Source organism: Heteronotia binoei, chromosome 10, assembly GCF_032191835.1.
Source record: "Heteronotia binoei isolate CCM8104 ecotype False Entrance Well chromosome 10, APGP_CSIRO_Hbin_v1, whole genome shotgun sequence".
In the NCBI taxonomy this organism is placed as follows: Eukaryota; Metazoa; Chordata; class Lepidosauria; order Squamata; family Gekkonidae; genus Heteronotia; species Heteronotia binoei.
Genome location: NC_083232.1, coordinates 46,349,110 through 46,371,528, shown reverse-complemented (window position 1 = coordinate 46,371,528; position 22,419 = coordinate 46,349,110). Strand labels below are relative to the sequence as shown.

Genomic DNA, 22,419 nt, shown 5'->3' with positions numbered 1-22,419 from the left:
TACATACATGAGTCAGGTTGTTTATTGCATGGTAACACTTTCTGTATAGGAAATGCTTGACATACAGCTAGCTAGTATTGTCACCTTATTCCCAGCAGTGTTTTTATGCATCGCAGAGAGAAAAACAACAGAAGGGTTCTCCAGCATATAATTCAGAGAGTATAAATGCAGAAGAACCTATCTATGAAGCATGCATAGAACTGTGCTTTTTTAAAAAGCACCTGTTGGATTTCTGCTTATCATTCTACTTTTAGGCACAAGATCCCTGCGGGGAGTAGGGGGAGAGTGCACCCTAGAAGTCAAAATGGTATATTGGTCAGTGTGGGCTTGACTGGGGAGGGGGGAGGGGCGCAAAGTTAAACTCCCGCTTTGCCATGAAACTCCCTGGGTGACCCTCAGCAAATCAACCTCTCAGTCTCAGCCTAACCTACCTCACAGCGCCTCAGATGAGGAAGGGAAAGAAACAGGCACAGTCCTGGGAAGAAAAGGGGAGGGGAAATGTCCTAGAATAGCGGTAGGAGAAAAGGAACTTATTTTGACCTCTGTAAGAAAGGGGAGGCGGTGTGAGGCCTCTTGCGGAGTCATCTCCGATGGTGGCTGCTGGAGGCCAAGCAAGACAATAGCAGGAAGCGGCCCGCGCCAGGCGGCTGCAGCTAAGCTTCAGGAAGTCAGCCTCGGGCGACGGGGAGAAACTCAGCTCTTCGGAGTCCCGGAGCGAGGAGGGAAAGGATGGAGGAGGTGGCCGAGGCTCCGCCCCGCTCGGGGCCATTCTCCTCTCCGGCATTGTGACGATCGCGGCGCTGGAATACCTGCTGAGGCCGCGGGGGTGGCGGAGGGAAAACAAAATTGGAGGGCCGGTGGGGGCGGCCCTCGGAGCAGGTGGAGGCAGAGGCGGAGCTACTGACGAGGTAAGCGCGGCGCGGAGGGAGGGCCGCCCCTTGACGGCCTTGTAGCCGCGGCCTCCCCGACTGGAAGAGCAGGTTCTTCCCGGGGCAAGTGGCACCGGCTGCGGCAGGGCGGGGCTGCGCATGCCGGGCAGGGCCCACCTCGGCGGCAGGGCTCGGTAGGCACCACCGCCCGCTCCACGGCCGGCAAGAGGGAAAGGGGAACGGCGGAGGTTCCGGAGCAGCGGCAGGTTGGTCAGAAGGGGGCAGGCGGGGGTGGCACGGGAGGAGGGAGATGCAGCGCGCCTGTGGAGCCCTGAGCCAGGATTTGACGCCAGCCGGGGGCACATGCGGTGCTTCCAAAATGGCATCTCTTCCCCTTTGCCTGCTGCTGGTTTTCTCCTCGCTCATCCTTTTAACGAAATAGTGCGACTGCAGGTGTATGGCTGCCTTTGGGTTTTTTAAATGCTACTTGCTGGGTGCCTCGTCGAGGCTTGCCTTTAATCATTAACTTGACCTCTTGCTGCTGGAAGCCACCTCATGCTTGGAAAGTCGGGCGGTAAGCTGCTCTTGCCCTATTGCTGCGAATGCCAACTGCTGTCAGCAGCCTGCTGGGTGCTGTTCAGTCCTGAAGCCGGTGTTAAGTAGATTTCACCTGGGGGCGGGGGGAGCTTTGATGATTTGAGTGTAATTTGACTTACAGTTAACACCACCAGAAAGGCTGAAGCTTCATGACAGCTGGTCCTCTTCTGGTTATTTATTGGTTACACAGACGTGGTGGTGTGTCTTCTGTTTTTGCCCATGTGATTGTCTAAAGCCCAAGCCCCTTTTCCCACACAGCACAATAATGTAAGCTAGATAGTGGGGGTAGTGATACAGGATAGTGGTTAGAATGTTGGACTAAGACCTGGAGGCTTGAATTCAAATCTCTGCTGGGCTATGAAGTTTGCTGGGTGACCTTGACTCAATCATATGTTTTGGACCTACCCTTCCTGACAGTGTGTTTGTAAGGCTAAAATAGAGGCAGGAAAAACTGCATGGGCAGCATTAGCTCCTTGGGGGAAAGGATGAGGTGAAAATGGAGGAAGAAATATAAAGCAATAAGTTCCTGTTCCAGGAGGATCAGGAAGCTAACAGTAGCACGGGTACAGTAGTATCTCTTATTCAGGCCTCAAATGTCATGCTTCATTTCCTAAGAAACATGCATGTAATCCTTTTGAATGCTGATTTCACATTTGTGTTCCACCCCTCTTTGTCAGAGTACCCTCTGAGGTGGCAACTTGTCCTGAACTGCCCAGCAAGTTTCCTAGATGAGCAGGGGGTTGTGAACTTTAGGGTTTGAAGCACAGCTGCTATACCATGCTGCTGTTCTCACTAGATAAATGGTTGGACCAGGCAATGGGGCAGAGGTGGATAGGCATGGTATATCAGAAAAAATATTATGGGTTTGAGAAAACAATTCATCAATATTAATCACTGAATCAGGTTTGGAGGGGGGCTGTATAGGGTTTTATTTATACTTATTATAGCCTGACTTCACTGAAGGAAGGGAAGGATACAAATTAATAAGTACAAGGAAAGCTCCCCTGTGCAAGCACCAGTCGTTTCCAACTCTGGGGTGATGTTGCTTTCACGTTTTCACGGCAGACTTTTTACGGGGTGGTTTGCCATTGCCTTCCCCAGTCATCTACACTTTCCCCCCAGCAAGCTGGGTACTCATTTTACCGACTTTGGAAGGATGGAAGGCTGAGTCAACCTCGAGCCGGCTACCTGAAAACCCAGGTCGTGAGCAGAGCTTAGGACTGCAGTACTGCAGCTTTAACACTCTGCGCCACAGAGTTCTTTAAGTAAAAACGTTAGTTTAAATCAGTCCTCTGTTAATTTGAAGATTTGTTTATAAAATTAAGCAATGTTTTTGTTCCTAACATTAAGCAAGACTGTTCCCCACCATGTTTGCCTGGTTTTTTCTGCACAGAGATCTTTTGCCTTTAACTGCAGTGTGGCAAGCTGAAATGCAACAGGTGTAGCTCATCACTTCTGCTTTTAACTTACTTTGGCATACTAGATTTTTGAAAATGTTTCTAAGACTTTGTATTTCTGTTTGAATAACTTTTTATGATTGTGGTGCTGTCCTTTTCCTGGTTTTTGGGGCATATTAATTTAAATAAGACAATCTTAAATCAGTAGTAGCTTATGTAGGAATTTGCCATGAGTAATGCGGTCATTAAGCTATGGACAGTTCAAAATAGAAATAGCCTGCTGTCTGTATGTTAGCTGCTCCTAAACCAGATAAAACAGTTGGGACAAAAATGACTAAAGAAAATGAAGACTGATGAAACAATATGAGTGATAGGATTCTGAAGTGACAGCAAACAGCATTTCTAAGGAGGCCGAAATCAACAATAGTTGTTCCTATAGGGACCCCCGTGCTACTGCATTCTGGACCAGCAGTTGTGTTTCTGGATCAGTCTCAAGAGGAGAAAAATATCATCATCATCCATTCTGATGCCTGCATGTGAGATTTTCTGCTGATAAAAATGGCCAGTGGTATGCTGTGTGCAGACACTGCATTTCTTTATAGTAGGTCCCAGCAAACTGGTTTAAAATGCCTCTTGGAAACCAGGTCAAAAATATGAAGAATCTAAATAAAATACTATTTTTAAAGTCTTTCAGGTGGTTGTTTAAGATGGGTGGCAAACTTACGTTTATTTTAAATGTCAGGAGAAATATGTTTTGTTCCATAAAGTGGAGCAGGAGGGGCATGTTGTATACTACTTTGGGTCCCTGTGAGGCAGAAAAGTAAATATGTGTATTTGTAAAATATTTGTCTAAATAATTGCTCTGCCTTCAGCCATTGTATATTAATACAGGCAAGGACTGTTCAAAGGTTTTTGTCACTGTATAGCCTTGCATTAAAGTATGCAGAGCAACATTAAAAGACAAAGACAAATGTCAGGAATTACTAATGAGACTTTTCGTTAAACCTAGTCTAGAAAGTACCAAATAAAAATTGCCTCTAGGCAGGGAAACTTTATAAAAACTGGTTATTATAATGGCATAAATGACTGTATGTGTGAGCAAGCAAGTCAGTGAGAGTGATTGTGGGTTAGTAATTTCTGTGAAGGAAATGGGGTAGAATTCCTGCTCAGAGGTAGAATTCCTGCCTGACGTGCAAAAAGTTCCATTCCTCCATTATCAGTTAAAATATGGAAAGGTTGAGGAAAATCTACTAGTCAGGACAGATAATGGTGGGCTGGTTGGACCAATGGCTTGACTTAATATAAAGTAACATCACTTTCGATATATATCCTCAACAGCAGTCAAGTCTGGAATCTCTGTGTTTTCTTGCAAGGATCTGCTTTTTTCCAATGTCCCCATGCTTTTAGCTTCTCTATCCTTCCAAAAAGAAAGTGGGACAGAGCTTTTGACAGGATGTACAATCATACTTGTTTAGTTCTCTTTGACGATGTTATATATGTGGTTCTGCATTTCTGAACCTGTCTTGAGTTTTTTTCTCATTCTTTTTGCCTTGTTACATCACTTTCTCTTTACTTTCATTTCACAGCCTGCATGCATCTGCCATTTTCCTGTTTCTCTCCCTATAAAAGCTTCCCCCCTGCGTGCTTTATCCAGGTGTTCTGCTTATGACCTGAAAAAAGTCTAGGCAGCTAATTTCACTACAGTAATGTTTGTGAATATTAGGGAAAGTCCCATTCTGTTAATAGAGTTTCCCAGGGTGCCAAGTATACATGAGGATGCATGAGGATCCTCAGTGAGAAAGAAGGAATGGGAAATGGTAGCATCACAAGTAGTTTTGTTTGTGCAGGGAAGATGATATTAGATTTATACCCCACCCTACACTCTGAATCTCAGAGTCTCAGAACAGCTTACATTCTCCTTTACCACCACCACCCCACACACAACAGACTACCCTGTGAGGTAGGTGGGGCTGAGAGAGCTCTCCCAGAAGTTGCCCTTTCAGGGACAACTCTGCAATAGCTATGCCTGACCCAAGGCCATTCTAGCAGCTGCAAGTAGAGGAGTAGGGAATCAAACCCAATTCTCCCAGATAAGAGTTCGCACACTACACCAAACTGGCTCATAAGATCTTTGGAGAAAGTAAGTAAACTCATTGCGTTTGCATCAAAGGGGAAATTTTATTTATTTTTCCCTATGGCGGCCCTGACTAACTTATAGTATTCTCCCCTCCTCCATTTTATTCTCACAGCAACAGCCCTCTGAGGCTGAATGAGAGTGACTGGCATGAAATCTCACTTGGGAATTATTTTTGTTGACGTTTAAGGTGCCACTGGAATCCTGCTTATTTTGCTGTAGTAGACTAACACAGCTTCTCCCAACAAGCTTCCATGGCTGAGTGGGGATTCAGACCTTGGTCTCACAGATCCTAGTCGGACACTCTAGCCACTCTATCAACATTACATTTATGTTTCTTGAATAGGAGCCCTAACCACCTTTACATGCCAAAGCACTTGTGAAATGAAAAGAAGTCTCAGAAGCAGTTTGTGATATATGCAGCAGGACTAGTGCTCAGAGAAAATGGAAAAAATTCTCTTTACTGTAGATCTGCCTAAAGGAGATCTTGGGCTATCAACTGGCACCCATTGTGACACACGCTTAGTGCTTATGTTTACATTTGAGTTTCTGTGCCTAAGGAGGACTACATCTAGAAATAGGGTTGCCAGGTCTATACCTGGAGACTCATTTGGGAATAATAATAATAATGATAATAATTTATTAACAATAAATGTGTTATATAAATATTTAAAGCTGTATGAGGTTGTTGTTTTTTTTGTTCCACAGAGACTTGAGCTCTACTTCAGGGCTCTTTTGGGAGGGACAGTGGCTCAGTGGTAGAGCATCTGCTTGGTAAGCAGAAGGTCCCAGGTTCAATCCCTGGCATCTCCAAAAAAGGGTCCAGGCAAGTAGGTGTGAAAAACCTCAGCTTGAGACCCTGGAGAGCTGCTGCCAGTCTGAGTAGGCAATACTGACTTTGATGGACCAAGGGTCTGATTCAGTATAAGGCGGCTTCATATGTTCATATGTTCTATCTATTTGTTTTGCTAACCTCCAGGTGGTGGCAGGAAATCTTCTGCCATTACAGCTGATCTCCAGGCAACCGAGATCAGTTCATCTGGAGAAAATGGCCACTTTGAAAGGAGGACTCTATAGCATTATTTATACCCCATTGAAGTCCCTCGCCAAACCCTACCCTTCTCAGGCACCACCCTCAGAATCTCCAAATATTTCCCAACCTGGAGCTGGCAGCCCTACCCTGAAATGGCCTTTGTGTAGACGAATAGGTAGCAGTTAGAATATGAGAGACTATCATACTCCTTTCTTTTTCACCCTTTTGCTAAATGTCTTAGATTATCAGTTATTCAAGTTCTGCCAGTCAGCAAAACAAGCATTATAATTCATAAGTAGGTGTTTAAAATTGCATACTTTGATGCAAAGGAAAAAAATGTGCCACTTACGTTTTTTAACCACGGGAAGAGGTTATAATGAAAAACATTTCATAAATTAGGTAATGGATAATTTTAAAAACTGCAGAGTACAGTTTGAAAAGGTTAATCTGATAAACTGCAGTGCACAATTACCCAGAAAGATTAATAATAAATTATGCAGTTGTTTTGTTCTTTAATTCCTAACCCACCTCCAAAATCAACAGTCATCGTTTATTCTGGTAACTGAACTGATACCCTGTCCCTCTGAGGATAGTTCGCCTGGATTAGGGGTAGGTAACTCGGGTGGGAGCTTCCTGGAGATTTGGGGATACAGCTTTGGGAGGGTGGAGTTTGGGGAAGGGAGGGAGCTCAGCAGGGATGTGATGCCATAGTGTCTACCCTTCAATGCTGCCATTTTCTCTAGGGGAACTAATCTCTGCCGTCTAGATATCAATTGTAATTACAAGAGAACACCAGGCTGCACCTGGAGGTTGGCAACCCTAGGATGGGGGCTCTTGGTAGTGGATGATTTGATAATTAAGAATGAAGAGAGATGGTTTTGTGATGGTGCTATGATAGCATAGGGATCATCAGCTTTCTCTCAAGTATTGGGGACATTTGCAGCTTTGTTTACAGAAAACTCAGACTTTTATAATTTTTAAATCCCATAAATGTTGCAATTTTATATGGTAAGAAAGTTATAAACTCTGCATTTTATGTTGTTAAAGCAGTAAGGTTGGGTTTGATAAGACAATAAAAATTGCATGCATTTTAGTTTTTCATAAAAATTCCTTTTTTTTTTTTTTGTGAAAACATGGTGTGGAAAGCTTCAGAATTTCCATTTTGTATCTGTAGACCAAGGCCCAACTGTGCAGTGCCAAATGCTGGGCAGAACCCAGTTGTATGGTGGTTAACCTGTAAGGACCTGTGGGGGGCACCTTACTTTCTCCTGTATTCCCTTCTCCACACTGTTTCCCTTTTTGTTCATCGTGATGCCCCCATTGCCTCCCCTTTCTTTGCTTCCTTCTGTCCTACCCACCCCCACCTATTTTTTATCTGCCCCCATCTTTTGCTATATTTATTTGCTTTCTACACAGTGGAAACTCGAAGCAACCTGAATCATTCTCTTCTATTCCACTTTTATCTTCACACATCCCTGTGAAGCAGGTTAGTCTGCGAGTATGTGACTCGCCCATGTTCACCCAGTGGCAGAGTGAGGATTAAAACTTCCATTGCAGAGTGGAGTCTCCCACATCATAGCATGAAACTCTATTTTCTGCGCCACAGTGGTTTTCGTGGGGTGGCTGCTGTTGAACAGTAGAAAGCATCTGGGCCTGGGAGAATCATAAGGCTGCCAATCCCCAGTTGAGGGACAGGAATCCCCTGGTGTGCAGGCTCTCCCTCCATTTCAGGGTTATCAAAGCGGGAAGGGAATGTCTGCTGAGCACTCCATTATTCCCTAGGAAGACCAGTTCCCTGTAGGGTACAACAGAGAATTGATCCAGGGGATTCAATCTATGAACCCCAAAAGAAGGTGCCCTCATTCTCCATTATTTCCAGTGGAAGGAAGGCATTTAAAAGGAATGCAGTCACTTTAAGTGTGATGTCCAGAACTCCCTTTGAAGTTCAATTGTGCTTGTCACAACCTTGCTCCTGGCTCCACCCCTAAAGTCTCCTGGCTCCACCCTCAGAGTCCCCAAATATTTTTTGAGTTGGACCTGGCAAGCCCAGAGAATCGTTGAAGTTGTGTAGTAAATCACCAGGTGATTGATGTCAGGCCAGCCTCCAATGAGTCCTCTCTCAAAGGCCAAACAAAATTGGAAAGGGCCCTCCCCCTATCTTTTACTGACAGAAACCAAGGCAACACTAACAAACAACATCAGAAACACAGACAGTGTATTTGCTATGTCATATGTCTGGGGCGGTGGTAGAGCATCTGCTTGGGAAGTAGAAGGTCCCAGGTTCTCCAAAAAAAAGGGTCAAGGCAAATAGGTGTGAAAAAACCTCAGCTTGAGACCTTCGCGAGCCGCTGCCAGTCTGAGAAGACAATACTGACTTTGATGGACCAAAGGTCTGATTCAGTATAAGGCAGCTTCATATGTTCATTCTTTGGGGAGGGACGGTGGCTCAGTGGTAGAGCATCTGCTTGGTAAGCAGAAGGTACCAGGTTCAATCCCCGGCATCTCCAAAAAAGGGTCCAGGCAAATAGGTGTGAAAAACCTCAGCTTGAGACCTGGAGAGCTGCTGCCAGTCTGAGTAGACAAGACTGACTTTGATGGACCAAGGGTCTGATTCAGTCGAAGGCAGCTTCATATGTTCATACAATTTCAATTTTCAAGCAGTACAGACCATTTCTTGAGAATTTTGTGCAACCAAACGGTTTCTCTAATACTGTTGATGATTTCTCTGAATTTTAGGGTTGAAAAGAGAAGTTACCTTGGTGAGTGGTCTAGCTCAAAGCAAGCAAACAAACTTTGTGCCAGTGATGAGCCAGAATTTTCTCAAGGCACAAATAACGGATTTTGCTTTCATATTTGTTTCTTGCCTGCTGGTCTCCCTGGCTCCATAAACAACAATAACGATGTCTGCAAAACCCAGGCTTTACCTTTTCCGTTTGAGCAGGGTTAACAACACCGTTATGGTCTATGTTTTGTTGAGCATTTTGGAGGAACATCCTACTTGGTGCATGTACTAGATTTCCTATGCCTAAGTAAGCCCCATTTAACTTAGTGGGACTTTCTTCTGTGAACATGGACATATGAAACTGCCTTGTACTGAATCAGACCCTTGGTCCATCAAAGTCAGTTTTGTCTTCTCAGACTGGCAGCGGCTCTCCAGGGTCTCAAGCTGAGGATTTTCACGCCTACTTGCCTGGACCCTTTTTGGAGATGCCAGGGATTGAACCTGGGACCTTCTGCTTACCAAGCAGATGCTCTACTACTGAGCCACCGTCCCTCCCCAAACATGCACAGAACTGGCTGTTAGACTCCGAGGCCTATTCAAATTTAGTTTATTTAGTAGTAAGTCTCTTGCCTTGATTAACTTCTTTATTTGGGAACTAAATAGACCTGAAGAAGAAACAATGAATTTGTTGGTTTACATTCAAGGCAGTAGCTGCAGACTTAGTTCCTGAAAAGCTGAGGGATGACTATAAAGAGCTATCTTCCAGAATATCTAATTAAGGCTTCCATCTCCACTAGGGACTGAGAAATTAACAGAAGGTCACCTGAGCATGAAGGAACCAAAACAGGCATACTTCTCAGATCTTTTGTACATTCATTTCTTGTTAAAATGGTTCTGTTATCACAGTAGTAGTACATGGAAACAGAAAATTCACAACAGATGTTAAATTTTATAATTGGCAACCATAGAAAACAGACTCTCAGAATAACAAACTGGTGTTAAGCATATTACATAATCCAGTTGTTCATGTATGGTTGATAAAACACAATATTATTTTATAAGCCATCTCCCAAAGCAAATGGTTTTCAAAACGTAGAAAGCATAAACAGAAATGGTTGTTTTCCTTCTCTTCAGCTGACATTCAAACATTTCTTAAGAAATAATGTTTTCAATAATTTGTTTTTGTTTTCATTTCACTGTGCACAAGGAATGATTCCTGTTATTAAGGGCGGATATTTAACACAGCTCCTACAAACCCTAGGTTTCAAGTTGACAGCCGCTCTTGGGAAAATTTCTTCCTGCCAACTCCTCCATCTCCTCCCTCAAGTGATTTTTCCTCTCCCCTCCTTTTCCTTCATAGTATCATTGGGAAAGCATTTGCCTGGATGTAGCATGATGCAGACTTCAAGGGCCCTCCAGCTGACTTGGGCCCCTTGATTTATGCCCCTCCTTCTCAGTGACGCTGATCAGTGGATAGAAAAGGGGAGCATGTGCTCAGAATGCTAGCTACCAATTTTCAAACCATGGTTTGCTTAGAGAGGCTACCAATCTTCATAAAGCTGGCTTGGTGTAGAGAGCCAGTTTGGTGTAGTGGTTAAGTGTGTGAATTCTTATCTGGGAGAACTGGGTTTGATTCCCCACTCCTCCACTTGCACCTGCTGGAATGGCCTTGGGTTAGCCATAGCTATTGCAGGAGTTGTCCTTGAAAGGGCAGCTGCTGTGAGAGCCCTCTCAGCCCCACCCACCTCACAGGGTGTCTGTTGTGGGGGGAGATGATATAGGAGATTGTAAGCCGCTCTGAGACTGATTCAGGGAGAAGGACGGTATAAATCTGCAATTCTTCTTCTAAAGCTGCAGGTGCTTTAGCAATTTTGAGAAACATCAGCAGGTACCACTGTGAGCTGTCATGGATACAACACTGGGAGCTTTCAAGCAAATGTTACAGAGGCAGTTGCTTTCATATGGGTACTCTGTACAAGTGCAAAGGGGATGACTCTTGGGCTCTTCTGGAGAATTCTTGCACTGAGGAATCAAAAGAAATTAAGGATTGGGGATCTGCTTTGGGGAAGAACTGTTTTTTGGTATGAACTTCATACTCACAGGGAATAGTTTCCAAGCCCAGCACTATATGAAAGTCTATGGCTATAATCAACTAAAGATCGCACGGATATGACACGTTTGCCTAGGGTAAATTCAGCACTCAGTAAATTCATTTAGTCAATCAGTTGGTAGGGAGCAACCCAAAACTCCCTTTGTTTCCCTGTTTCATTCAGCACTCTTTGGATTTTTTCTCCAAGAGTCAAGACATAAGCAGGCACCAGGAAACACCCTGATGGGCCCCAAGGTCCTCCCAGACACCATGTTGGGGATCAACGTGTTTCATCCAAGCCTGTATTTTTAGCTGCAAATTATATATAATAATAAATAGTTGTTCCAGGTGAATTTGGTGAATTTCAGTGGGGTTTGTTTTCTGCTCTTAGGAATGAATTAAATACATAGCACTCAAGTTATACTAGTGGTAAAATTTTGTTTTTGCAATTGGTGTTAGCGTTTTTAAGAGCTCAGATTCTGATATTTGTTAGTTTGTATATTTGCTTCATTTTTACCTTTCCTTTTTTCCAAATGGGGACCCAAAGCAGTTTTAAGTAACTCATCTCCTCCATGCTTATCCTCACAACTATCCCGTAAAGGTAGGTTAGGCTGAGAGTGTGTGACTGGCACAAGGTCACCCAGCAACCTTCTATGGCAGAGTGGAGATTCAAACCTGAGTCTCTTAGATTGTAGTCTGATACTCAGACCATTATACCATGAAGAAAGGAAACTGCGCACTTTGAAAAAGTGTGTGTTCCAGTGACGCATTCTAAATATATCGGAATAACCTTGTTCTTTACACTTTTATTTGCTTTTGGATATCAAATTGATAGTCAGGTCTCTTATTTGGAGGCTCTGTCTTTCTGTGTATTGACTAAGCCTTTGCACAGCTTAGTGCTAGTATAGTAATAACTGTAGTAACGTCATCCGCCTCTGCAGAAGAAACAGTGCTGATTCTGCTATAATGTGTACTTAGAACAACTTCAGAATCCGTGCATAATGTTAACTGATTCGCTACAATTCAGCAATGATGCAGGGCATTGTCAGTGTATGTCTAAGTGCAGAAGATAATGGGGGGGTGTGAAGCTTGGCATTTCAGAAGTAATCTTGTTATTTAAACATATTTTGTCACATTTTTAGCATTCAACTAAATGTCAAGTAAGTAATAAAGATTTGTTTGTTAATATGGATTTGATTGCCCATAGAACTGGCATCAGCATGCCCTGAGGTGGGGCAATTTCTAGAGTCCAGGACATCTGACTGACCCCTCCACATCTCCCTCCCACCTGCCCATATGCCCTTCCCCACCCATTCACTTCCAAGTGCTCCACCACCCATGTGCCAAGTTTCCCAGTACTGATGGGGAGGTACATGCAGGTAGTGCACAGTGGAGACACTCCTCATGGCTACAGCTGGAGCATCACCAGCTGCACACCAGGCAGTTCTGTCAATGAAGGAAAATGTGATGCAGGTGGCTGTTAAGAACAGGCTTCAGGAGACCTTGTGAAAAGGGGAAGGATGTACAGTCTGGTGGGAGACACACAGGTAGATGGAAAGGGTGGCAAGGGTGGGGAGCTGGCGATATGAACTGTCTACCTAGGTCCTCTCAAATCCCAACCCATGGTCACTTGGTGAGTTTCATGACAAAGCAATCCTAACCAATACAATATTACTGGATTTTTATGATGGTTGGAATGCAAGAACAGAAAATGGTGAAGAAGATTATTTGAAAGAGATGACAGGAATACTTCTCAAATTAAAACCTGTTGCTTCAGAGGAAAGGGAAATCTCAGTTGGCCAGAGGAGAAGGCTGTACCATGTCAGAGAATGAGTTCTGAGGACAGGGATAGCTGTAATAAGCATTTCATTCAGAGTGTACTGTAGAATCTACTGCTGTGCGTTTGCTGCAACATACTTCATTATATTGGATGAGGAACTGATGTACTGTTTTCCAGAGGTGTAGTTGTCTTAGTTTATAAATCCAGCTGCCCTTTAAGACTAACAAAGTTTATTCCAGCATAAGCTTTCTTGAGTCAGAGTTCACTGAAGTCAGATCTGACTCAGAAAAACATGCATTGAAATAAACTTTGGTCCAGGTGAGTACCTGTGTTGGTCTGAAGCAGTAGAACAAAGTGAGAGTCCATTGGCACCTGAACTGAATAAAACTTGGTTAGTCTTAAAGGTGTCACTGGACTCTCACTTTGAAATAAACTTAGTTTTTAAAGTGCCATTGGACTTTTGTTTTATTTTTATGTAAGGATCAGTGATTTTAAATCTATTTAGCTAGTATGTTTAGTCCTAGACCTGCCTCATCCCAAAGACTTTGATTTGTTAATGTCAGTAATAATTTTAATCATGTCTTTTTCTTAAATCTTAGTGCTTGAAGAAAATTAAGAAACATGGACAGCCATAGATAGTAAGTAAATTTGTTTGTGTATGTAGATCTGTAGCATGAATAAAATTATAGCCTGTTATTTCCCAAAACTGGTAAAGACAACATATTGGCTGTATAATATTGCATTTAGAGCCATAAATGTAGGCAGCCTGGGAAGTTTGTGATGGTGATTTTAATAGCAAAGGGGGTGGAACATGCAAGTCATTGTAAAACAATGTAAACTTAAATTCAAGGGGCATAAATGTGGGCATAGATATTACATTAAATTTATCTGACTATATAATATATGCATTATTTAGATGTCATAATATTTATCTACTAATTTTGGTCTGTTTAATTCTTCTCTTTAATGCTCAGCAGCTATTCAAGGGAACTTTATGACCGATATGCCCAAGGCCAAGAAAAGTCTGTAGTCAATAAAATGCAGCAAAAATACTGGAAAACAAAACAAACTCTTATCAAAGTCACAGGAAAGAAGGAAGATGAACATGTGGTAGCCTCTGATGCAGATCTTGATGCAAAGCTGGAGGTATGTGTGCAAACCAGGAACTTCCCTCCCCAAATGGAAAAACCTCTTTTGAAAGAATATCAAGAAAGCTAACTTGAGCTGTGATCCAGAGGCCAATGGATGCATCGTATGGTGAAACCCTATATTGTTTTCTGCAACTTCCTTCAACCCCTGGAAAGCTACCAACCAGAACAGGGGCACTTTTCAGGATGGCATTTTATGGAAGTTATGGGACTGCAATAGAAGGAGAAATCTGTAAACACACCCAATTACCCACTCAGCACATACACAACCTTTGCATCTCTGATAACTTACCGGCCAGAGTGATGAAAATAAAACTGCTCTCCACTCCTTTAAGGAAAATCAGGATGCAACTGAAATGAATAACTCAGTGAGATGCACAGAATTCTGCCAACTTTCAAGACTGTGGTCATGGATGTGTGTGATCTTGGCCATTATTTTAATTCTCCTTAGTGTGTCCTTGTGGATGCCCAGCTGATATTTTCCCACAGTGAAAATACATTTAAAGTTTTAATGCATATCCCCCATGGTTGAGGAAAAGAGAAATTAAAAAATAGCTTGACTGTATTGCGTAATTAGCAGCCATAGCAAAAAATGCATATCACAATTCCTTTGGAATTAACTGTTACTGTTTCTTGCAGAGCTGTTTTTGTAGCAGGAACTTCTTTGCATATTAGGCTACAGATCCCTGATGTAGCCAATCATTCAAGAGCTTTCAGGGCTCTTCTTATAGGGCCTACTGTAAGCTCTTGGAGGATTGGCTACATTGGGGGTGTCACCTAATATGCAAAGGAGTTCCTGTTACAAATAAAACCCTGGTTTCTTGTAACCACTTGACTGTTGAGAAACTTTAAAAACCAATGTAAATCTCCTCTTTGAAGGCCTGGATAGCTTAAGCATTTGCTTCTTGGCCTCAGACTAACTTTGGAATGACATTTTACCTATTTATATTCAACCTACAATCTTAGTTACACCTTTTGAAAGCTGTGGCATCACATTCCTGGCAATGAATGTCTTTATTGTAAACATGGCTGAGTATCTGTGTCAGAGGATGACTCTTAAGTTTTTTAGCCTTTGGTTTACAAAAGCATAAAGTATGAGCAGTGGTTCAGATTTAGGGTTGTCAGGTCCCTCCACTGTTGCAGTGGGAGACTTGTTCCTTGCACACGCAGCTTGTGCAGCACAATGACATCACCCAGAAGTGGCATCATCGCTCCAGGGACATCACACTAAGGATTCTCTAGGACTCACTCTAAAAACTCTATGATGCCATAGAGTTTTATCATGAATCCTAGAGCATCACACCAGAAACACGCTACGATTTCTGGTGAAACTACATGGTACCATAGAGTTTTTAGAGCGAGTCCTAGAGTGTCCCCGTCACGATGTCCCCAGTGCGGTGACATCACTTCTGGGTGACATCACACAAGGGATGGCTCACGCCAATGGGGCTCTTCAGAGGCAGGGATCCCCCTGGCAGCCTGCTCCCTGCCAGCGGGTTGGGGCCCCCCAGGGCAGGGGATCCCCTGCCCCCAGCAGGAGCTTGGCAGCTCTATTTAGATTTCCTTCTGAGCATAAATGCTCTGTCCTGGCATTGTTCTGTCAGGCTGTTTCACATGCATAAAAAGGTAAAGGTAGTCCCCTGTGCAAGCACCAGTCGTTTTCAACTCTGGGGTGACGTTGCTTTCACGTTTTCATGGCAGACTTTTTACGGGGTGGTTTGCCATTGCCTTCCGCCGTCATCTACACTTTCCCCCCAGCAAGCTGGGTACTCATTTTACCAACCTCGGAAGGATGGAAGGTTGAGTCAACCTGGAGCCGGCTACCTGAACCAGCTTCCGCTGGGATCGAACTCAGGTCGTGAGCAGAGGGCTCCAACTGCAGTACTGCAGCTTTACCATTCTGTGCCACGAGGCTCTTATTTTCACATGCATAACCTTCCCTTAATTTCTTATCGCCAGCTCAGTCTGAATCTCTCCAATTAAGAACTCCTATTTTAGATTCTTGAACATCCCTTAAAACAAACACACAAAATAATTTTGCATTTGATCACAAAAAGGTGGTATATTACATTCCCCTTCACAAACCATGTATAGTTTCTTATCTCAAAAAAGCAACCTTGACTCAATCTTTCCCACAGCAGCTGAGCAAGTAAGCCTCACCTCACCTCAGAGACATTTTGACTTTATACATGTTGTTATAAAGATACATGCTCCCCAAATGAAGGAAAGATTCAAATGGGAAAACATGCTAATCCCCCTATAAAGTAAATTGGTACACATTAGCCCCAAAATACTCCATAGACTGATTCTTTATAGAATCACTAATCAGACTCAGATTATACAGAGCTAAAATCTCAGTTGAAATTAGGGGCATGAACAAAGCAGTTGAAATAAAAATCATTTGGTATCCTCCTGACAAGAACAAATTATCACTGTCCTCACCTCTGCTTATGTTGATATGCAAGAAAATTGGTGAATGTGCTTATGACCCTGATCCACAAAATCTGCCCTTCTGTCTGGTGCACATTAATTTTTTTGCAGAAAGGGAGGAAACACACACACACACAATTTTGCCATGTAGTGTTCTCAACAAAGGCTCATACAATTCAGTGTTTTTCTTTCTTTTTTTTCAAAAGGACATTGTAAAATTTAAAAAAAAAAAGCTTAAGAGAAACAAGCATAAGAGAAGATTCTGGGTACTTATGATTTAGCTCATACTACCTTCCCTCCCCCAACAGCTGCCACCTTAATTTCCATACTATGTGTGTATGCAGGGAGTGTCTTTTTCTTTTCTATGTTTGAACAACACTTATACAATAGTTAGCTTGTATTTTACTTTTACTTTTTGTATTTTACTTTTCATTTCAGCTTTTCCATTCAATTCAGAGGACGTGTATGGATTTACTTAAAGCAATTGAACTATATCAAAAAAGGATTTGTTGTAAGTATTTTTAATTGTAGCTCTGTTTTCAGTCAGACTTAATCAGCTATAATTGTGGAATGCCCTGACCTGGATAGCCTAGGCTAGCCCAATCTGGTCAGATCTTGGAAGCCAAGCAGAGTTATTATTCAGATGGGAGACCACTGAGGAATACCAGGGTGCTTACACAGAGGCAGGCAGCAGCAGCAAACCACCTGTAAATGTCTCTTGCCTTGAAAGCTTTATGGGGCTTGTCATAAATTGGCTACGACTTGACGGCAAAAAAAAAGTGGAACAGCTGCAACTTTCATCAGAATTCCAGGTTTATACTAAAATTATTTATGTCAGGTTTCTATTAAAATTATTTATGTCTTCCCAAGTTTCAAAGTTACCCCTTCTAATCTGGACAAACACTTCTTAGAGCTAATGAAAAATGTCCCAAGTGTGATATTACATTGAAAAGAGTAGGGAAACATAGCCAGAATAGGGCTGCCAGGTCTTACTTTTGCTGGAGCAGGGGACTTTGGTGGGTGTTCTGGCTGGTGTGTCATTGTGGTGGGGCCACTCTGGTATTTGGGCAAACTCTATGGTTTTTTCAGCCTCAAAACAATAGAGCATGCCCAAATACTGGCACATCCCTGCATTATGTTTTCGACTCAATGGCATCTCACTTCTGGGTGATGTCATCACATTGGAGAGTCATGAGGCAACAACTCTGTTTGGAGGTGGGGCTTCAAAAGCCCCAAAATCAAGGGTTTCCCCAGCACCGCTGGGGGAATGGCAACCCTAAGCTAAAGTGAATGCCATGCAGGAGATGTGTGAATGGTCAGGTAACAATTTGCAGTTTTTAAAGCTGAAAAGCAGCCGCAGAGGCTGCCATTTGAAGTGAAAGAGTAGGGAAATAAATCTTTTCTACTCACTTAAAATTGCTCCCCTCTAAATTGCTTTCTTACATGCAATCTGGGAAAAATGAGTTTTTTGTAATTTTGTTTCTGCAGGCATAAAAATAATGTAGTGAAGACTGTTCTGAGCTGATAAATAAAGGAAGGAGAAAGAATTAAGCAGCTTGTCTGTCCTTTACTGTTCCTCCACTTAAAAGTATGAGCTCTTGCAGCTGTTTTGATTTAAAAAACATACAGCAAGCTCTTTGAAGGCTCTTCACATGTTGCCCTTGTAATGTCTGAGTTGGCCCGTTTCAATCCCTCCTCTGGGGACAGATGAAGATGGGTAGACATGTTTGTCTGTAGCAGATGAAAAGAGTTTGTTGCACCTTAAAGACTAACAGCATTTGTGATAGGATAGGAGCTTTCAAGAGTCACTGCTCACTTCTGAAGAAGTGAGCAGTGACTCATGAAAGCTCATATCCTACCACAAATGTTATTAGTCTTCAGGGCTTTTTTTGAACAGGAACAGACAGGAACGCAGTTCCAGCTGGCTGGTGCCAGGGAGTGTGGCCTAATATATAAATGAGGTCCTGCTGAGCTTTTTCTACAAAAATCCCTATGTGAAACAATGGTGATGTCAGGGGGTGTGGCCTAATATGCAAATGAGTGCCTGATGGGATTTTTCTACAAAAAAAGCCCTGATAGTCTTTAAGGTGCAACTGAACTCTTGTTCTTTTCTGTTTCCTCCTCTGTGTGGCCTAGGGCCAAAGAAAATGTTCTGCCCTTGTGTTTTTAGAAACACGCAATCAGTGCTCAATTAAAAAAATATCCTGTAGAACAGGGTTTCCCAAACATTTCTTTCCCGTGGCCCGGTTATTTTTACACTTCTCCTTCGTGGCCCACTAAAATTTGGGGGTGGAGCCAGGAGACTTTGGGGGTGGAGCCGGGAGACAGGAATTATGTCCTTTCCTGTGGTGTCAAGGACCAAGTGATGTCACTTCCGGGGCACACTGAACCAAAACTCCACCTTTTTCTATGTTGTCACTTCCAGGGCACTCCCCCAAGCCTGCCTCTTCTTCGGAAGTAAATTCAGTTTCAGAAAAATCTCTCTGAAATTCATGCTGAGCCAAAATGGCGGTGGAAAGTGGGCGGTCCTCTCTTTTCACCCCCACACCTGCATGCACCTGTTTGTGTATTCTTCTCTAGCTTGCAAGTACTCCTAATGCCCATGTTCAATTGCCTGCACCACCTACACATCCCTTCCTCGACAGCACTGGCCAGTGTATGCAATTGGGAGTGCTGTTGCCATTGCCATCAGGAATGCCAGCACTGTGTACCACCCACACTGGGCCCTGGCAGCTGCTCTACCTCAAAATATGCTGACACATTTAGTAGGCCCTTCCTTCAGCTCCTACTACTGGAACCCTGCCTCAAGCTACAACCAAGCTTGCTTGGTTTCAAGAAAATCTTTTGACAGCTATTTTTCATACTTTTCTTTGGTTGGAACACAGGGAAATTGCTGTAAAAGGTAGCAGAGAATTGTATTGCAATTAATGAATTAATTTCAAGTTATATGAAGTTCATACAAGCTTTTCTGCAGTTATCCCAAAAAGGATATTTATGAGGGGCTTGCAGCTTTCTACTGGCTATGTTTCCCATGCCTTTAAAAGCAACCTGTTGTGCAGATACTTAGCCAGTGAACTACTTTCATCCTTTTTAATATCTACAGGAGGAGTTTAATTTTGGTGTCAGACAGCTGTTAAAAGCAGGACCAGTAAAATGGTGCCAAGTTCACAGTACCTTCTCTTCCAGTGCTGTTGAGATATACTGCAGTAATCTCCAATAATCTCTCTCTGCCCCACACCTCTTACTCTCACTCACTCACACAGAAATCTCATAAAAGGCCACCTGGTTACAACTGGGGGTGCCAACTTTTCATTGGCAGAGCTCCTAGTCTGCAGCAATAGTATGATGAACAGAAAAGTGTCATCCAGTAAAAATGGAAGGAAAGAAAGAAAGAGAAAAGGAAAGAAAGGGAAAGAAAGAAATGGAAGGAAAGGAAAGGAAAGGAAAAGAAAGACATGGAAAGAAAGAACATAAACATAAGAGGAGCCATGTTGGATCAGGCCCGTGGACTATCCAGTCCAAAATTCCCTCATACAATGCCCAAAAAGCACCAGAATGTCCACCAGTGGGGCCAGGGCACTAGAAGTCCTCCCACTGTTGCTTCCCCCCCTCCCAGCACCAAGAATACAGACAGAGCATCACTTGCAGGGGAAGGAAGGAAGGAAGGAAGGAAGGGAAGGAGGGGGGCAAAGAAAAAAAAGCCTTCCTCACCATCAGATGACTCCAGCCAGCAACAATTCTGCCCAGGGGTCATTTGGTAAAAAAAAAAAATAGCTACTGGAATGCCCACTCCCTGCCCCTCCCAGCTGAAAAAAACACGCACACCTTTCTTTGCCGCCCAAGCCTCCCGGGGAAATCTCCCCAAAGAACATACTGCAAGGCACATGAAAGCTCATACCTTGAAGAACACTTCATGGGTCTAAAGTGCCAGTGGATGCTAGCTTTTCTCTCAAACACTGGGAGTGGGGGAGAAGGAAGGAGAGGCAGCCCAGCTCTTCTCTGCACAGCACAGAGATGGGGCGGGGCTAGCTTTGGCTTTTCTTGTGACCCGGTAGTGAGGCTTCCGTGGCCCGGTACCGGGTCACAACCCTGCAAATGGGAAACACTGCTGTAGAATCAAATCTTCATAATAAGAGTTTTCATGGGCCAATATTTATACAGAGGGAAGATAATTAGAAAGCAAGATGGCTACGCTTTTTAAATCAGCATTCAGTTCAGTTGAGAGGTATTGTAGTCAGGTCACAGTAGTCTACTTCATCTGCTCCCATCAAGCGAATACTTCTATTCAAGCAAGAAATAGCACATTCTCCTGTTGCCTTTTCAGTGTAGGGGTCATTTTGCAGTTCTTGTTACATTACATTGAAGTGATGTGCTGAAGTGAATCTGATCTTCTGTTTCGTAAGTGCAGGAGATGCATGAAGGTTAATTGGAAATTGCAAAGTGAGAGTGGAAGGTTATTCTGTGTTTCTTGGAGGCCACAGAATTGTTTGTCTTGCTTACAAAATGCAGAGTGTTGTTCTTACCTATATTTGGTAATTTTGTGTGTGTGTGTGTTTAGTTCTGTCTCAAGAAGAAAATGAATTGGGAAAATTTCTCCGAGCACAAGGTTCTCAGGATAAAACTAGAGCAGGCAAAATGATGCAAGCTACAGGAAAGGCCCTGTGCTTTTCTTCTCAACAAAGGTATGTTTGATCTGTTACTGAGATGTTGTGTAAGGATTAGTCTCCTTTGCCTTATCCTGCCTTGGAAAACCCATACAAGACCACAATATTCTCTGCTTTCTTGGCTTTGACTTCCAGAAACCCATGTAAAAGGAAGAATTTGCACATTCAGAGTAGAGTTGCCAAGTCCACCCTTGCCATCAATGGGGGATGGTGGGTAGGATTGCTAGGTTCAGGTTGGGAAACCCTTAGAGCAGTGGCCCCCAAATCTTTTTGGTACCAGGGACCAGTCTCAGGGCCAGCCTGCCCACCGTGGCCCCAGGGCCGGAAGAGTGGGAGTACCACATTCAGCCTCCCCGCCCCCCCCCCCTCTGCAGTGCCTCCTCCCTCCATTTTTCACAATTTTAAGGCCCGGGAAGGGGCAGTGAAGTGCCTTCCGGACTCTTTAAAGGCCGACCCACCTCCCCTGCCAATCAACTGATCAACAGAGAAAACCGCAGCGGCGAGCAACTGGCTGAAAAAGCGGCGCTGCCTTGCCTCCTCCCTACTTCCTTCCCACACCCAGGAAGGAAGTGGGGAGGAGGCAAGGGCAGTGCCACTTTTTCAGCAGGTCACTCGCCGCTGTTGCTGCAGTTTTCCCCAGTGATGAGCTGATTAGCAGGGGCGGTCAGCCTTTGAAGATCCCTTCTCAGGCCTTAAAATTGTGAAAATGGAGGAAGCAGGGTGGTGAAGCTGTGTGTCACTGTGGGAGGGTGGGGCAGTGAGGCTGCACAGCGCCATGGGCCAGTACCGGTCTGCGGCCTGGGGGTTGGGGACCCCTGCCCTAGAGATTTGGGGATAGACCCTGGGGAAGACAGAGACCTCAGTGGGGCACCATGCCATGAAGTACATCCTCCAAAGTGTCCATTTTTTCCAGGTAAACTGATCTCTGTAGTCTGGAGATAAGCTGTAATTCTAGGGGATCCCTAGGTCCCATGGGGAGGCTGGCATCCCTAATTCAGAAGCATTAATCCTTAGAATCCCAGATCCAGGAGGGGAAGGCCTTGATTTTTATGCCCTGTTGTTGGCCAACAACAGGGGAACTGGTTGGCCACCGTGTGAGACAGGATGCTGGACTAGAAGGACTACTGCTCTGATCTTATGTTCTTATGACTTTTCTTATGTTTTTACGAAGCAGAAAGAGGCTGCTGGGTGGCTGGTCAACAACCCTTCTTGGCTATTCCCTAGTCTTGTTTTTTTGGAGATTTCTCACCCCTCCAGACCCTCTTTGCTTTGTTCAGCTCTGATCCTCTCTGAAATTATTTATTGTCTGTCCTGTTTCTAACTTTTCCATGCCTGTTTGTCCTTGGCTTCTTGTTCATTTGTAGAACAGACAGGAAAAGAGTTATTCTTTCCATTCATAAGTTATCTCTTCTTTCCAGTTATCTCTTATCTCTTCATAAGTTATCACGTTTGAGAAAAGAGTTCCTTCCCAGTTTTTGGTCTCTTCTGACAAAGAGGAGCCAGTTTCTGGACTCTAGGGCATTAAAGCCAGGAGTTGTCACCAACCAACAATTTAA

The 22,419-nt window shown here is 43.7% G+C and overlaps 1 protein-coding gene across 8 annotated transcripts in view; it reads left to right on the top strand.

Moving 5' to 3' along the window:
• Positions 1-636: 636 nt before the first annotated feature.
• The window catches only part of ICA1 (islet cell autoantigen 1), a 92,992-nt gene continuing 71,209 nt past the window's right edge, over positions 637-22,419 (top strand). For 2 of the 8 annotated variants that reach the window (XM_060248574.1, XM_060248571.1), the window contains exons 1-5: positions 637-908; positions 13,221-13,259; positions 13,599-13,767; positions 16,638-16,710; positions 20,758-20,881. In XM_060248574.1, the coding sequence (XP_060104557.1) occupies positions 13,243-13,259; positions 13,599-13,767; positions 16,638-16,710; positions 20,758-20,881 (383 nt within the window). In that variant the 5' untranslated portion in view covers positions 637-908; positions 13,221-13,242. Of the gene's footprint in view, positions 1,136-1,224; positions 1,323-13,220; positions 13,260-13,595; positions 13,768-16,637; positions 16,711-20,757; positions 20,882-22,419 lie in introns of those variants that run through there. The other 6 variants (XM_060248567.1, XM_060248570.1, XM_060248568.1 and 3 more) reach the window with 6 other exon arrangements.